Raw genomic sequence first — 16,369 nt, 5'->3', positions numbered from 1 at the left:
AACATTAAACCATATTTGTATTTAATAACATTAAACTATATACATATATATATATATATATATATATATATATATATATATATATATATATATATATATACTTTGGAACATGACGAAATAGGAATTGTCCCACCAGCAAATCCCAAAATTAATTCAGGTGATGCATCTGATTATATTAACCAGGCACACGATACAGTTCGTGGACGAACTCGTGATTGATCTGTACCACATATTCATCCACGTCTTTTCACGTTTGCTTATACTTATAAGCCGAAATTAAATTTTAACCTTCAATTTGACGTTGATTTTAGGGTTTTTTATTAAAGTTTATTTTTCAGTCTTTGTTTTTAGATCACTAAAAATACATATACAAAAGATTTATTCAAAGATTTATTCACATATTATTTTTTGTTTATAAATACGTCGTTTAGTTTTTTCCATAAAAAATCAAATAATCACCCCAATTATATGTAAAGCCTGGTCGTGAACGGGAATTCATCTTTATATTATAAAAGGTAATATTGACTCAGACTCCTGCAACAATGCAACATCATGTATCTTTGAAATTTATCTATCTAGAACCTTTTAACAATTATCTTTATATAAACTAGATCTTTCAACACCATGCCATAATGCATCTATATAAGTACGCATGCATTATCCCTCTTTTAATAAGCTGCAAACACACCTAAAGCAAATTACTAGTAGTAAAGCAAGAAACGAGCTACGTACGTACACAACACACATATATACAATGGCGTCTCCGGCCGCCTCTTCCGCGGTGCTCGCCGTCGTCCTCGTGGCGACCCTCGCCGCCGGGGCCAGCGCGGCCACGTTCACCATCACCAACCAGTGCCCCTTCACGGTGTGGCCGGCGGCTACTCCGGTGGGCGGCGGCGTGCAGCTGGACCCGGGGCAGACGTGGACCATCGACGTGCCCGCCGGCACCAGCTCCGGCAGGGTGTGGGGCCGAACTGGCTGCGCCTTCGACGGCTCCGGCCGCGGGGGGTGCCTCACCGGCGACTGCGGCGGCGTGCTGTCGTGCAGCCTCTCCGGGTGGCCGCCGCTGACGTTGGCGGAGTTCACGCTCGGCGGCGACAAGGACTACTACAACCTGTCGGTGATCGACGGGTTCAACGTCCCCATGAGCTTCTCCTGCAGCTCCGGCGAGACGCTCACCTGCCGGGTCAGGGACTGCCTGGACGCGTACCACTTCCCCGACGACAACTCCAAGCTGCGCTCCTGCAACGGCAACAGCAACTACCAAGTCGTCTTCTGCCCTTAGTAGTCATGACGACGATGACCTACTCCTCGTGCATGCAGCTTGGTGCACTGGCTTTACTGCCATATATATGATCATAGCTAGCTGCTGGTTAGGGAAATATTATTATGTAATAATAAAGTCGATTGATAAATAAAACCACTGTAGGACATTACCATTTTCCCTACGCTTAAAATTGTTCCCCTATGAGTTATATATAAATACGTAGGGAAGCTGAGATAGCAACGGGGAATTCACTATCAGGGATCATGCACCATTGCATCCCTGTCCCCACGGCGATAAAATTTCTCTGTCCCCATACCCAACAATCACAACAAGGCTTATATTTAACCCATCCCTGATCACCACGGTAAATTTTTTTTCTCGTGGTTTCGCTGGCCCTATTCACCATGCTTTGTCACCATCGGAGTTGAGCGGACCTTCAGGTGAGGTGGTGGGCAGTCGGGTACAGTCGGCGATCCATAGGCGGGCGGGTGGGCGCACAACAAGCCACAGGTGAGCGCGGTCGGGCATAGGCGGCGAGCAGCGTAGGGGGCAGCGTGCATCGACGTCGCCGTCAACGGGCAAAGGCCGGTGGAGAGAAGCACGGCGTGCGGTCGGGCGGAGAGAGGCGGGGCGTTGGCGTGGTGGGTGGGCGGTTAGCAAGCGGAGCCAGTGCCTGGTGCTAGAGTGTTGACTGACTAGGGTTAGACCTTATATATCATAGTTATTGGGTTTCATTTTTTTGGGCCAAGCTATAATAAAGTCTATATTTAGTCCTCAACAATATAAACGGATCACCGCGGGTAACGGGGATGGAGAGTGGTGCACCATCTCCGCCCCCGTCATCCTCGATGGGGATGAGTTTTAGCCCATTTGATTCCTCGTGGGTAGCAGACATCAATCACATCCACATCCCCTAATGGGTGAATTCACTACGGAAAATCAGTGATCGAGTTCCCGTTGCCACTACTATAGGGAAGTAAAGTAGGGTAAAGACTAATAGTAGAAAAAGATGACTTTCTCTACACTTATTTTAACTTCATAGGGAAATGCAACACAATCAATGTCCAAGTGTCAACTCTCCCTGGTGTATAAGGTCAAAACGTGAGGAAAGATTTTCTCTAGACGCATAGAAACATATTGGCACCTTGGCAAGCTCTTGTGCTCACTTTTTGCTCCCCCACCAAAATCCCCTCACCTCCTATTCTTATCTTTTATCTAGGTTTCTCCTTCAAGACTTCAATAGGCTGCCCCAAAGAAACAGCAGCCCCTCTCTCCCAAATTCCCTCACTTCCTCCAAAATCCCAACTCAGATCTGCATCCTCCTCCCATAAGAGCAGGTGGTAGATCTTGTGGGAGAGAAGGGCATGGTAGATGCATGCAAGAAAGATATTCCTTTGTGTTAAGTTCTCCATCGTCCATCTTCCACCCCAATATAGAATACAACCAATATATTGTAAATTTGTCTTTGGTGTCAAGGGTCTATTTGTAAAAAGAGAAAAGGACTAATACATAAAAATATTTACAAGTTTACAAATAGGCCCTCGGCGTCAGTCATATTGATGCCGAGAACCTATTTATAAAAAAATTTCTTACATATAGATCGTTTTTCTGAATTTTTTTTTCATATATGTTATCGGTGCTAATGTCTTTGGCGCCGACCTTCTTTATGTCAATGACTTATCAGTCGTAGGGATCGAGGTTGTTGGCGCCAATGTCTTTGGTGATGAGACACTGGACCTTGGCGCCAATAACCATGGTACCAAGCAAAAATGTCTATTGCTCTCTTTATGGTTAAAGTTTTCTGAAAGGGCTACAAGTTAAAAAAATCAAATTCAACTGATCTCTCCACTACTATGTTTATGAAACATTAGGCACCTAAGTACATGCCCTATCTATCACTAACTTAGGATAACTGCTTTAGGCTGTGATGGGGCAATCTAAATCATGATAAAGAACTGGATGTTATAAGAGGATGTTTTGTGTGGTTGTACACTTTATTGACCTCGGAATTCTGGTTAATACGCAAATAGGGAAGAACCATCATTTTAGTTCTATTACTTCTAAGACTAGTGTAGTCTAAATTTCTTGTTAAATTATAAACAATATTTGTTTCAGTTCAGTAACACTCATTTCTTGTCCAGGGTGGTACTGTCGGCTCGGCTAACATAGGATGCTACATTGGAATGGAAGATTTTCGATTATTTTGAAGATTTTGCTGATATTTTCTGTCTAGATTTGGAAGAACACGTATGTAAAATTTTTATTTATAAATTATCCTTCGTTTGCGAATATATAGTTTGGTTTATCCCTTCCCTAAACCAAAAGATGGACACCTCTATCTTCCAAAAAGGGCAGATCGAGTCAATGGTAGTGGACAAATTAATAACGAAAAGGACAAACAATCTGGTCGTATATGGATAGCTAGCTGGTTGAGAGGGATAACCACGTACGTAGGATGACCGGTTGACTAGTCTTCGTTCGAAGAATAGTAGTACCATTAGATATGCAGTCACACAAATTCTATATCTTTACTTAGATCTTTATATGTTAATAATCAATATGTATGTAGTAGCCACTCGATGCTACATGGTCGAATTAAGTAATTAACGTGCATGTACAATTAAATATATATGTTCAATGTTCTCCTTAATTATTTAATTGAAACAAAAGAGATCGATGGCTCATGTATTATATATACATGAGTTGATTCGATCGAATTAATTAATTTCATCCTTTCCAGCAAAGAAAACGTGCATAGATATCGATAGATCACATCTTGGTAGCTTGTTGCAACTTATTTCCACAGATTTTTGACAGTAACGTGCACAATACTACAAAGGGACGATATATAGATCGATACATGCTCGCCCATGCGGAAAGAGAACACTATACATACTCCAGGAGTATAATAACTCTTCCTAGCTAGTTCCTTATCCAGAATTAATATTAATATCCAATTAATGGTATTAATTCATGCATGTTTTACTTCAAAAAAAAATTCATGCATGTTTGAAATATTCTCTTAATTCCTCCAGATCGGTCAGCAACTACAACTATACATATTAAATTAAAAATGTAGATATCTTTGAACAATTAATATGCCATATATCATATATGCATGCATTGCATCTATAAATAATACTCATTCCCCTGCATTTTCTTTGCACACGCATCGATCGAAAGCAAAGCTTAGCTAGCTCTCTTCACAAACTGCAAACAATGGCGTCTCCGGCCGCCTCTTCGTCGGTGCTCGCCGTCGTCCTCGTGGCGACCCTGGCGGCCGGGGCCAACGCGGCCACCTTCACCATCACCAACCGGTGCTCGTTCACGGTGTGGCCGGCGGCGACGCCGGTGGGCGGCGGCGTGCAGCTGAACCCGGGGCAGACGTGGACCGTCAACGTGCCCGCCGGCACCAGCTCCGGCAGGGTGTGGGGCCGCACGGGGTGCAGCTTCGACGGCGCCGGCAGGGGAAGCTGCGCGACCGGCGACTGCGGCGGCGCGCTGTCGTGCAGCCTGTCCGGGAGGCCGCCGATGACGCTGGCGGAGTTCACGCTGGGCGGCGGCGGCAGGCAGGACTTCTACAACCTGTCGGTGATCGACGGGTTCAACGTGGGGATGAGCTTCTCCTGCAGCTCCGGCGTGGGCGTCACCTGCAGGGAGAGGAGCTGCGGCGACGCCTTCCAGTTCCCCAGCGACAACTCCAAGGTCCACGCCTGCAACGGCAACAGCAACTACCAAGTCGTCTTCTGCCCTTAGTACTGATGACCTCATGCAGCTTGCTAGCTACTGCATGCGTGCACGTATTATCTAGCTAGCTGCTGACTAGGGAATTATTATTATTATTATTATTATTATTATTATTATTATTATTATTATTATTATTATTATCATCATCATTATTATTATTATTATTATGTAATAATTAATTAATAAAAAGTTGACGATGAATAAAACGAACGTGATTGATTGTCCATGGATGAAGGTGGGCACGTGTAATCGACCAAGCATATATAAACGCAGCTGTTCATAGATAAAACTTGTGATTTGCAGCTTGTAAGCTTGATTACTACTACTAGCAGTGAAGCAATATTCACATTTGGGGCGTAATTGCAAATACGGCCCAATTAGTCCAATAGAGACGGGCAGAATTATACTACTTTGAAAGACAAGTATTAAAACATGTGCATAAAAGGCTGCTTAATCCAAGATGAGATTCAAAGAGAAGCATGAAAAACCACAGTTGGAGAGATGAAATCAACCACAAAGTAAACAGCTGCAATTGTGGTCCGGCAAACAGGTACGCTAATGTCGTAGTCGATCTGAGACCCACGATACGGTCAAGGGATTAATAATGATCTTCCATCTCAATCAAGACCAATTTTGACACACATCAAAGTTTCAACAAAGATGGCACATGATGAGGAGTTCGTGTAAACAAAATGGGAATTGAAAAACGTCTCCGCATTATTTATCTGATGATTCTGACGACATATGTATGATCCATACACAGTATGAGTATGAAAGTACACGGGTTGCCCTGAATGGTACACAATGAACTCACAAACAACCGGTACATGAGAAGCTACAGAAGCAATCAGTAGTCGTCGCCTCTGGATATGACTTCCTTGCAAGTTGGACGGAGTAAAATGGTGTGCTCAAATTGTGACACATAGCTTCCCCTCACGTCACACAATGGAGGATACGGCTGCAATAATAGCAGAAAACTATGAGTAAACCATAAGCATGGCCAAGTTCAGACGTTCGACTAGAAATTGAGCTCTGCCGTACCTGAACAATACCAACATCACATAAATTTTTCAGCGCCATGAGATACTTGGTCTCGCCAAGGCGGTCCAAGTACCGACGACAAAATGCAAGTGTTCCAAAATTGTTGTTAATTGTTCCAAGTAGTTGCTTAGCCTTTGCTACCCTCAATGGTACATGCCCAACATCAAAGTTCTTCATGTAATGACTGCATTCTAAGTCCTCCCTTACAAATCCCTTTCCTGCAAACATGACCACACTCAATAAATGTAGAAGAAACTTGAACAAGTCTACTGGGGACAACAAACATCCGTTGTTCAGCCAAGGATGGTTACACTAGTAATATAAGGAAATGGCTTTCAGAAACTAGTAAAGTGCGACAGGTTTAGGTCTATGTTCAAACTAGAGAGGCATATACCTGTCGAACCAAAAGTTTCAATGGCATAAAATTCTCCCTCCTCCATTTTTGTTTGCTCTCCACCTTTCACAATGGGAACTGATTTCCCAGCATGAATTTGGTATGGCCCAATGCTGTGCCCGTTCAGGTTCCGCACACTTTTTACTGCCACAAAAGCAGAAATGTCAATTGCATTGTCAATATATCACCTTATATTATTATGAGCATAGATTGGGAAAATTACGAATTAGCACACACTTTGGAAAACTTTTCCATTAATTTCAACCTCGTACGACTCCATGACTTCTTGGATTGCTGCACCAACATCACATAGCCGTGCATCAATTCCAGCTTCCTAAAATAAAGGGATGAAAAAACACACTGATGGCATTACAGGAGAAAATAAATTTAAAAAAATAAATAGTCGCATCTATAAGATCAAAGCAGAGAGGAAACTAAAATCAGCCCAGGTAAATAAATAAATAAATAAGATAAATTATGCTATGAAGCCAACTAAGACAAATGTTTTCTATTCCATTGAAGTATTGAACACCTATGACTATGAGCGTGTCGCTTTAAGAAAAGTGATTCACTCATTCTCACATAAAGCAGAGCGCCTACATGAAAATATCATGCACAGAGTAACATCATTCAAGTTTTATATAGTATCTGAGTGCATTGACTTTTCATAATCAGCTTCCAGAAAAATGCACAAGAAATGTAGAAAATTACCTTGACTCCAGTATTAGTGGCATCTTTTGATGCTTGAAGCAATGGATCAAACATGGGATTGAATGCAACAGTGAATGCACAATCAACGATGTATCCTGATATCACAATATCAAGTTAGTTTTTGCAGTTTGGAATGGTCCAGGTGTATACTTGTAAGAAGAGAGAATTTCCTGTATGCCACTAAAATTATACCCAGTTCCTTCTATGCCATGCAAAAAATCAAACTTCCCTCTATGCCATTCACTTAATTTTTTCTTCCTTACGTGTCATTGGGGTTAAGTTTTCCATCCAACTCCGTTAACTTATTTTGCTTACGTTCCTTCTATGCCAAATGACTCGAAACATAGAATTAAAAATTAGTATTTTCGAATAAAATTTGAAATTAAGATAGCAGAATTGAAAATTGATATTTTCGAATAAAATTTAAAAATTCATATTTTCGGATAAATTTGAAATGACCCGCAACATAGAATTGAAAATTTGAAAAATATCAATTTCCCTACTTAGAATTTTTCAGATATTTTCTGTCACTTTGTTTACTTGTTTAATTTTTTTTAGAGATTTAAAACCATTTTAGTTTTTGGATGGAAAAGTTAACGGCAGGGGCATGTAAGGAAGAAAAAATTAAGTGAATGGCATAGAGGGAAGTTTGATTGTTTGCATGGCATAGAAGGAACCAGGTATAATTTCAGTGGCATACAGGGAATTCTCTCTTGTAAGAAACCCAAATAAAATATCATCGCAAACAGCAATAGAAGGGATCGAAGAAAGAAAAATAATAAACATACCATCTATGTGTGTCCCAAAATCCAGCTTCATTACATCATCATATTGTAGTACAGTTTTATCGCCAGAATTTGGCGTCCAGTGAGCTGCAACCCTATGCATTGCATATTCCCCATCAATTAATGAAGGAATGTAGAATGAAAAGATGTACTGTAGAGAATACCATACCAATTCAAGGAACACCCTGTTGGAAAGGCAATACCAGCTTGCAGTCCATTCTCCTTGATAAGTTTCCTAACCATATTTTCCAAAGTTTCACATAGATCAATCATTAGCATGCCAGGCTTCAAAATGCTCCTCATATGCTTCCGGACCTATAGAAAATGTATTGTGGCATTGTAAAAAAAAGGACTAGATTCAAAAGATAGCTGCAAACAGTGAAAGAGATCGGTGTGTTTTGTACCTGTCTATGAACTTCTGCTGCTCGGCGTACAGCATTGTACATTGGCTTTTGTAGCCGTTCCAGTTCCCTCTTTTCCTCGCTAGTTGTTCTCCATAAGTTACTGAGGAGCAATAGGGCGATATCAGATTACTTTATGAAAACACACTCACTATAATTTCATAGTACCGATTCATAGAGTTTGCATCTAGAAGTAAAAATGAAAAGGGAAATGTCAATGAGGTGAGAATGATCTTCATGAAATTTTGCTCAAGATGGCAAGGTAAAAGTATGAAAAGAAAAGGTCTCCTTTCTTCCTAATGTTGGACAGATAGTGGTGTACTTACTCATCCTTATATTGTTGGATTTCACCCTCAGGAAAATCTCCTGAAGGGAAAAGTTCATCTATAGGAATTGATGGAGGGTCAGTCTGCTGAGGAGGGCCTTTCTTCTTTCTACAGAAGACACAAAGCATGGTCAGTCGTAAAACATAACAAGGAGATTAATGGTTTACTTGAACAATAGAGCATACTTGGATTTGCTTTTCTTCTTTTTCTTCTTTGCAGCTTCTGCAGAATACAGGTTTCGAAGGAAACTGTTAATTAATCCCATGGCAAATGCTAAATAGAATTTCAAAAAGCTTCAACTTTAGATGAGGGAACTCAGAAATGAGATCCTTCCAAGGCATAATAGTCACCTGATCCTCCATCTTGAGATGGACCATCTCCTTGTGCTTCATCATCATCATCATCTTCTGGTGGTGACGAATGAGATCCATTGCTATCTGCAACTTTGCTGTCTTTTGATGAGGTCGCATGTGTTTCAGCATTAACCACATTCTACAGGGAAAAAAAAAGAGAGGGTGTCGGTTACTTTAAACGAAAAATCCGAAGACAGCAATGCAGGGGCAAATTTTCAGAAGTTTGGAGAGGTCCAGCCCTCCTAGGAACCATAGTAGGGTGCCATTACTAGCTGTAATTGCAATTACATAAACCCTAAACAATGAAAGGCTAGGCATGGTCTCTATAGTGATAGATTGAGACAAACTATGAACATAAGTGTGAAAGTAAGTATGAGCATGAGCCAATAATAAATGAGCAAACATCAAACTAAACATGAGTCCCTTCATCATCATCCACCTCTACAATAAGTAGGATTAAGGAGGCTTACTTTGGCTTGTGGATTTTGTTCAACAGATAACACCTCCATCTCCTTGGTCACCGCGTCAGGGGAGACGGCAGCCATACTTGTATATTCGTAAAGCTCCTAAAGTTGAGCGATCACAAAAAAAAAAAAGGAAGGGGACATGATTAGGGCAAATTAAGCTAGATCCAGAAAACAACCTATCTATCTAGGGTTGGTTCATGACGCAGATTCCAGAGAGAGATGAGGAAAAAAAGGTAGAGCGCGTGGATAGAGAGGGATGAGAAAAGAGGACGGATGGATGGATGGATGGATGCTCACCGAGGACGACGGCGCCCCTGGTCGCGGGAGGTGGGCGCGGGCGGCGGCGGAAGAGGAGAGGAGAGCACGGAGAGAAGAAGAAGAAAGAAAGAAAGAAAGAAAGAAAGAATCCGCTAGGGCTGGAGACGAGAGTTGGCCTCGACTCCAATCTCAGCCGCTGCATTTTATTTATGGCCTCCATTAACCCACGTTACCCTCTTTAGGCCCTGTTTAGTTAAAAAAACATCACATCAAGTTTTTAAACACATATTAAACGCAGTCTAATTATAAAACAAATATCAGATTCCGCCTGAAAACCACGAGACGAACCTTTTGAGTCTAATTAATCTATCATTAGCATATGTTGATTACTGTAGCACTTATGGCTAACCATGTTCTAATTAGGCTAAAAAGATTTCGTCTCACGATTTCCCACATAACTGTGTAATTAGTTTTTAATGTTTATGTATATTTAATTTTTTATTTAGGTGTCCAAAGATTCGATGCGATGTTTTTAAAAAAAATTTTGGGAACTAAATATGGCCTTATTCTTCCTTCCTCACCTGGTGCTGGTAATATGGTAAAATTTGTTAAACTTAGATAAGTTTAATTTAGGACAACTTAAGTAACTTCTACTAGTATAAAACATAGATAATAATGATAATAATAAGCTTTAATTTCAATATTTATCTAGAAATTAAACACTGTATTAAAAAATATTGAGATAATTTTATAGTATTATTAGTAATAAGATATTCTATTATTTATAAACCAACTAATTTTTTGAACATCAATTACAAAATTATAGAACCGCTAATCGGTTGCAGTGTTGACTGAATACATACATGGGCCAAAAAAGAATTAATTAGCAAATGTGTTATGACTGGTTTAGTGCATCTTCATGAGATGTCTAGAATTAATCTCTAAAACTGAATCTTGAAAATTGGGTTAGAAAATATATCCTCTAATATTTACCAAATCCATTCCTAATATTTATACATGTCTAAATTAGCTTACTTGTATCCTAAATTTAGATAAAAATATATGTTTCTAATACATATTTTTTTAAGATGAACCTAATACAAGCTTTTGAAAAGTTAAATATTAACACTCAAAATTTTGAAGATGCTCTTAGAAAATGATGTTAGAAAATGATGTTAGTGATGATCTAAATTCATTTGCCTCGACGGAGCAAAGCAGACACCCGTCGCCATGGTGACGTTACGTATGCTCTAATAGGCGGTGCAACCTCGGTAAGAGAAGAGAAGAGAAGAGAAGACAAAGTATTTTCTACCCTTCTAAAACAAGACAGACAATGACGTCGAATAGCAGATGGAATAGGATTGGAGGTATATATCCTTTGGAGCCTTTAGTGGTCTTTTTATCATAGCCCAAATAAAGGCCATCTCTTATTGCCCCCTATGCATGCATCATCGCAACATCATCTTTTTGTTGTTTCCTCATCCACTAAAGTTGCTGTTGGTAATAAAATTTTCACATGAAGGAAGGTTGGCAGGTTGCGATATCAAGCAACCAATACTTGTTTCAAAATCACAATACATGACTAAACCAGAGGCCAAAAAATTTTAGTACGAAACCTTAATACATTCAGACATATTCATCTAACAGGTTTTCTTATCATGCATAGCCAACCTCATGGATTCTACTGATTAGAATGATTGCACATGAATCATCATGCACTATTCTTTGAGGGCCAGAGCAACAGAGGGGAAAATTTCGATGACATTTGCGAGCCATGTTGGATCTTTAGTTCATCTCATCTTCAGAGAATGAGAAACCAAAATTGGATAGAGTTTGTGCTTCATCATCCATCAGGTCTATCTGTCATCACTCATCGAAACTCTGCATACTGCAAGAGTAATCAATCTAGAACACCTGAACAAGATTTTTTGGCTCTGCAAATGCAGTCCAAGTCAATAGCTCTTCTTGTCAATGATTTTTGCCGAGGGCAATGTACCAAACACATGATCCCATAGCGTCGATGTTATTCCGAACCCCTTGTTTTGGATTCTGAAGTGATGGTTCAGATGGTATTTCTGAGGTACAGCAGAAAGAAGAAAATGTTGAGCATATAGTCAACGAGATGCTGTGGTTTTGATAGATAAATCAACATAACTGAATCTGATAAGCACCTTGAGGTGTTTTCCTGGGTCAGATGATGGCTGCCCATGATGCAGATAGTAGTGCGTGCAGTCATACATCACATAGCCCAAAAGGCCACCTCCAAACACGCCATGAGTTGTGGTTGGAGTAGTAATGAGCCTGATTAGATTCCAGAACTGGATGACCAACAACAAATGCAACTCAGATCAAATTGATTAGAACACAATAAAAAAAAATCTCCATATGAAAGCTAACTACTTTATTTCACAGCCCTACAACAGGGATCCCAATTGGTCTGAAGGACCTAGCAAAAGTTCATGTAGAAATAAGCCACTCCGAATAGCTTGAAAAATGGGTTGGAAGGCAGGCAGTAGAGGCAAATGTGAATCCAACGCTAAGTTGCTGGGCATGTTAACTTTCACTACAGCAATGAGCAATGTTCATCTAATCTATGAGGAAGCTCTGATCACCGGAAAGCACAATATAGCTGCAGCAGCGGGTGGAAAGACAAGTCGCAGCCCATCAGTCGGGTGCTTGTGATGAATTCCATGAAGAAGATAGTGTGCTGTGTTTGCCCTGCCACGTATCAGATTAATTGGCAGTGATTAGACAATGTTTAATTCATCAGATATAAATATGAATTGAACAATAGTTCGGCAGCACGACGTACCAGTAACTTTTAGTATTTATGTGGAAGAGGAATCGATGCATTATATACTCGATCAATGTCCATAGGCAAATTCCAAACACAACCATCAGAGCCACTTCTGAAAGTGTGTGACCCGTTTGGACTGATTTGCTTAGGCACCAGCACACCACAGGCAACCAGATAAGAGGAATTGCCCACCACTCCGTGCGTGTTAAGAACTGAAAAACAAGCTGTTTTATCAGGATACCATGTCCAAAATTCTGAATACGAGAAGTGCAATAAACAGAATCAATACCTCTAAGGCATCATTGCCAAAAAGTCTTGGCCCCTCCTTGCTAACAATTGGCTGGTGAACCCATTCCTGGTACTGATCCCCTAGATGCCCAACCTAGAAAATTAAACCCAAATAGTTGGAAATAATACCCAAATAGTAGGCCTAGACTTTCAACTGAGAGAAGTCAGCAGTAAAGGACTGGTAATAACTAATTGTGCAGAAATCAAGTAAGTTGAGAACATCACAATTTGGGTTCATCACTTCATTGTGATGACAAAATTTTTTTTACAAACATGTGATTTACACATCTTGGTGGCATGAACAGAATCTACTCTAGCCAGTTTGACATGTGTTAACTTTTTCCTTTCGAAAACTCACCAATACAGAAAAACTTTGTTACAAAATATGGCAAACGTTGCCCAAAAAACGTACAGCATAAACAAAGGAAAATAATGAACGAAACGCATGGAACAATACTATGGTGGGCACTAGACTTTCAGAACCGATGAACAATTACAAAGATACCAAGTCACATTACCTGAAATACAAGAGGTTTATTCAAATCTACTGTGAAAGCCTCTGCAACCATTTTGTTCAACAATGATTACTGCAGATAACCAAAACTTAAAAAGTAAGCATAAGGGTATTGTGTATTTAAAAAAAAGAAAGAAACAGGAGGATAAGGGTATCATGTATATATAAAAAAGGAAATGCGGCATGAGTAAATGACAGGAAATGCACTTTAAGCCAGAAAATCACATAACAAAAACATGTCGGGAGTAAAACAGTGTGATTGGGATATTTGTAGTTTGTACTACTTTTGTCATTTTGTGTCTTTTTTTTCCATGCTGGGAAGTTTGACTAATCCTCAAGTGAAGCCAGTAAGCCACATCACCATGTTTACACATATATTGGAAAATAGGATACAAAAAACTCTTATGGTATTCAACTATTACCTACTTTCAGTATAATTCTCAGCCGATTAGCCATTTAACAAAAGCTTCTCATGACAGCATGAGATTACTATTGCCTATTCTACAAAGATTCTGTGACCCAAAAGCATGCCCAATGGTGCCAGTTTTAGTCCTTCATCTCAAGGTGTACCAGAGCACCACATACTGGAATGATGAGATGATCCAAGTCGATCTGGTCCGCTCATACGAAAAAGATGTGATCAAATCAGAACAATCCTGTTCACAGACAAGAGCACATGGCACAGGATTTTTGTACACTGCATGTTCTAATCAATTTCTGCAAGAATACAAAGGAACCACAGCTCACAGAGCCACATGTGTGTAGGGCATCCCCACTGGAATCCAAGAAAATGGGGGTGCTTAACTTGCCAGATGCAGATGGGGCTTAATCACCAATACCTATAAGAAGCTTTTGATATGTCTACTTTAGGAGAAAAAAAAAGAAAAGGAAATGAGAGTGATCTCTTTATCACCTGTCCAAACAGTTGGCTAAAAAAAATAATCCAGTAAGCAAGCATGTAAAGAAATGGCAGAGATTGTTGAAGCATCGTTGCATTGACCTAACTGAAATGGCAGTAGCAATGCTTGTCTCATCTTTATTCCAGTGTAGATTAATTACTCGGAGCATCTTACTGGAGTTGTAGTAGAGAAAGGACTGAAGTGCAGAACCTGATAAACCTTTTCTTTTAGGTAGAATCTGAAAACTGAAACTTTACTTAACTTCAGACTAGGTGTTTCTAACCAAAACATCAGACAATCTGCCGAACTAACCAGAGCACAATCTTGGAGGAAAGCTCCAGTTTTGCATGGATCCAAGGTTAGCTCGACCCTAAGCAAGCTTCCAGAATCAAGAAATGGGGCAATTCGGGCAAGAAAAGAAGGCCGGCGATGGCAAGTAGTGTGCGTGCCACTGCCAACTCTCACCTGTCGACTGCCGGCGGCGAGGTGAGCTGAGGAGCGGTGATGCCTGCCTGCTCTTCTTTCTGACGGAGAACTCGTGCAAATGCTGCTGCTTGCGGTGGTTGGGAGCTCAGCTCACTGGAGCTCAGTGATGGCCGCCACCCGAGGAAGGAGTGAAGGGGGGACAAGTTTATACTACTCTGATTGATTAGTGCTTTTTGTAGATTACTCCCTCAATTTCCAGTGTCATTTTCACTCTGCTCCAACCTTCACCTTGCTGTTTAGTTTTGATAACAGATTTCACTCTTTCTTTTGCTAGCTGCCAGCAGAGATTAAAATAATTTGTGAGGATTGCCAATCAGCATACAGGAAAATTGTGTTCATGCCTTTTTGTTTTGAGTTTACTGCTCTAGATAGGAGTCTTAGGCCGCGTTCGGCTCCCCACTAAGTTAACTTATATCTCTTGTTTTTCGCGTGCATGCTTTCTGAACTGCTAAGCGATGTATTTTTTATAAAAAAAATTTATAGGAAAGTTGTTTTAAAAAATCATATTAATCTATTATATATTTTTTTATTAATTAATAATTAATTAATCATGTATTAATCTATTACTATGTTTTCCGTGCGGGGTAAAATAACTTACAGCCTCCCAAACGAACGCAGCCTTAGTCTAGCTGCACCCAGGTGTTTGCAAGAACAAAAGGGAAAGATAAAGAAAACCATTTTCAGTAGATCAAAAAGGACGATAAAGCAACATTGGCATGCAGCACTACGCATGAGAATTGCTCTTTTATTTTGTTTGAGATCAGTCATAAGAGTCATCTTCTATAACTAAAATACAATATACTGCACACTTGACATAACTTATCCAATAACCAAAGAACATGATGGCTCATTAATCAAAGTGACAATACATTTAATATAACTACTATCACCTAACAACTATCTTTTCGTTTATACTTATGCTTATAAACTAAAATTTAAATTTTTAGCCTTCAATTTGGAGTTGATTTAATGGTTTTATATCAAAGTTTATTTTTCAATATGAGATTTTATATCACTGAATACGTATATAAAAGATTTATTCATAAATTATTTTTCGTTTGTAAATATACCGTTTGGTTTTTTCAGATTAGTAAATTGAAACAATAACACATGACGCAAATACTGTAGAAGCCCCATAATCCAGATATATATCCTTGAGAGTTTAAAATTATTTTCCATTCGGTGTCTTCAAGCCAACGCCCAAGTGACTTCTCATGATGCTGTCGATAGTCCAGCCAGGCCCTTCAAACACATATGGCTTCCCTAGAAGCGTTGCGGAAGACAGAGTGAGGTTAGGATAAGATCTCCGTGAACATAGAAAAGCATAAGAATAGCTCCATAAGGTGGTGGGCTATTCAGGCTGAATTCGAAGCCTCACTTCTATCTATTTAATTGATATTGGGTCATTTCCTAATATCCAGACTTTTTAGAAAGTGTCACGAGCAGCATCAGGCATTGGCATCACGAAATTTCAATCAGAGAAGAAAAGGGTATAATCACGGGGAATATTGTCTACCCCAGGTAGGCATCTCTTTGCATGATTTCATAAGGTGCACTGTGTCATATAGGTACATGATGCAACTGAAAGTAGTAACAGTTGTAGCTAAACTGAGTAGAGCATTGCATGGAGAATTT

The 16,369-nt window shown here is 39.9% G+C and overlaps 4 protein-coding genes across 4 annotated transcripts; 2 read left to right on the top strand and 2 right to left on the bottom strand.

The window, feature by feature from the left end:
• The first annotated feature begins 685 nt into the window (after window positions 1-685).
• On the top strand, window positions 686-1,439 carry LOC102708575 (thaumatin-like protein). Its single transcript, XM_040529656.1, has one exon. The coding sequence runs from the start codon at window positions 755-757 to the stop codon at window positions 1,283-1,285; it is 531 nt and encodes a 176-aa protein (XP_040385590.1). The 5' UTR covers window positions 686-754; the 3' UTR covers window positions 1,286-1,439.
• A 2,989-nt stretch (window positions 1,440-4,428) lies between these two features.
• Window positions 4,429-5,097, top strand: LOC102708295 (thaumatin-like protein). The gene has a single exon (XM_006664163.3). The coding sequence runs from the start codon at window positions 4,487-4,489 to the stop codon at window positions 5,021-5,023; it is 537 nt and encodes a 178-aa protein (XP_006664226.2). The 5' UTR covers window positions 4,429-4,486; the 3' UTR covers window positions 5,024-5,097.
• Window positions 5,098-5,650: 553 nt separating this feature from the next.
• Window positions 5,651-9,824, bottom strand: LOC102708015 (methionine aminopeptidase 2B-like). The gene is made up of 13 exons (XM_006664162.3): window positions 9,790-9,824; window positions 9,496-9,591; window positions 9,023-9,164; window positions 8,858-8,894; window positions 8,673-8,780; window positions 8,350-8,449; window positions 8,115-8,260; window positions 7,949-8,040; window positions 7,161-7,255; window positions 6,687-6,783; window positions 6,450-6,593; window positions 6,056-6,273; window positions 5,651-5,972 (listed from the first exon to the last, which is right to left on the bottom strand). The coding sequence occupies exons 2-13, from the start codon at window positions 9,568-9,570 to the stop codon at window positions 5,862-5,864; spliced, it is 1,365 nt and encodes a 454-aa protein (XP_006664225.1). The 5' UTR covers window positions 9,571-9,591; window positions 9,790-9,824; the 3' UTR covers window positions 5,651-5,861.
• Window positions 9,825-11,152: 1,328 nt separating this feature from the next.
• LOC102707731 (dihydroceramide fatty acyl 2-hydroxylase FAH2-like) lies at window positions 11,153-14,841 on the bottom strand. The gene is made up of 7 exons (XM_006664161.3): window positions 14,714-14,841; window positions 13,354-13,422; window positions 12,837-12,929; window positions 12,563-12,759; window positions 12,363-12,468; window positions 11,922-12,068; window positions 11,153-11,825 (listed from the first exon to the last, which is right to left on the bottom strand). Exons 2-7 carry the CDS (start codon window positions 13,402-13,404, stop codon window positions 11,703-11,705), a joined length of 717 nt encoding a protein of 238 aa, XP_006664224.1. The 5' UTR covers window positions 13,405-13,422; window positions 14,714-14,841; the 3' UTR covers window positions 11,153-11,702.
• Between the last annotated feature and the right edge of the window lie 1,528 nt (window positions 14,842-16,369).

The sequence above is a fragment of the Oryza brachyantha genome, chromosome 12 (genome assembly GCF_000231095.2).
Source record: "Oryza brachyantha chromosome 12, ObraRS2, whole genome shotgun sequence".
Taxonomy (NCBI): Eukaryota; Viridiplantae; Streptophyta; class Magnoliopsida; order Poales; family Poaceae; genus Oryza; species Oryza brachyantha.
Note: the sequence above shows the minus strand (reverse complement) of the source record. Positions and strands in the feature narration are given on the sequence as shown.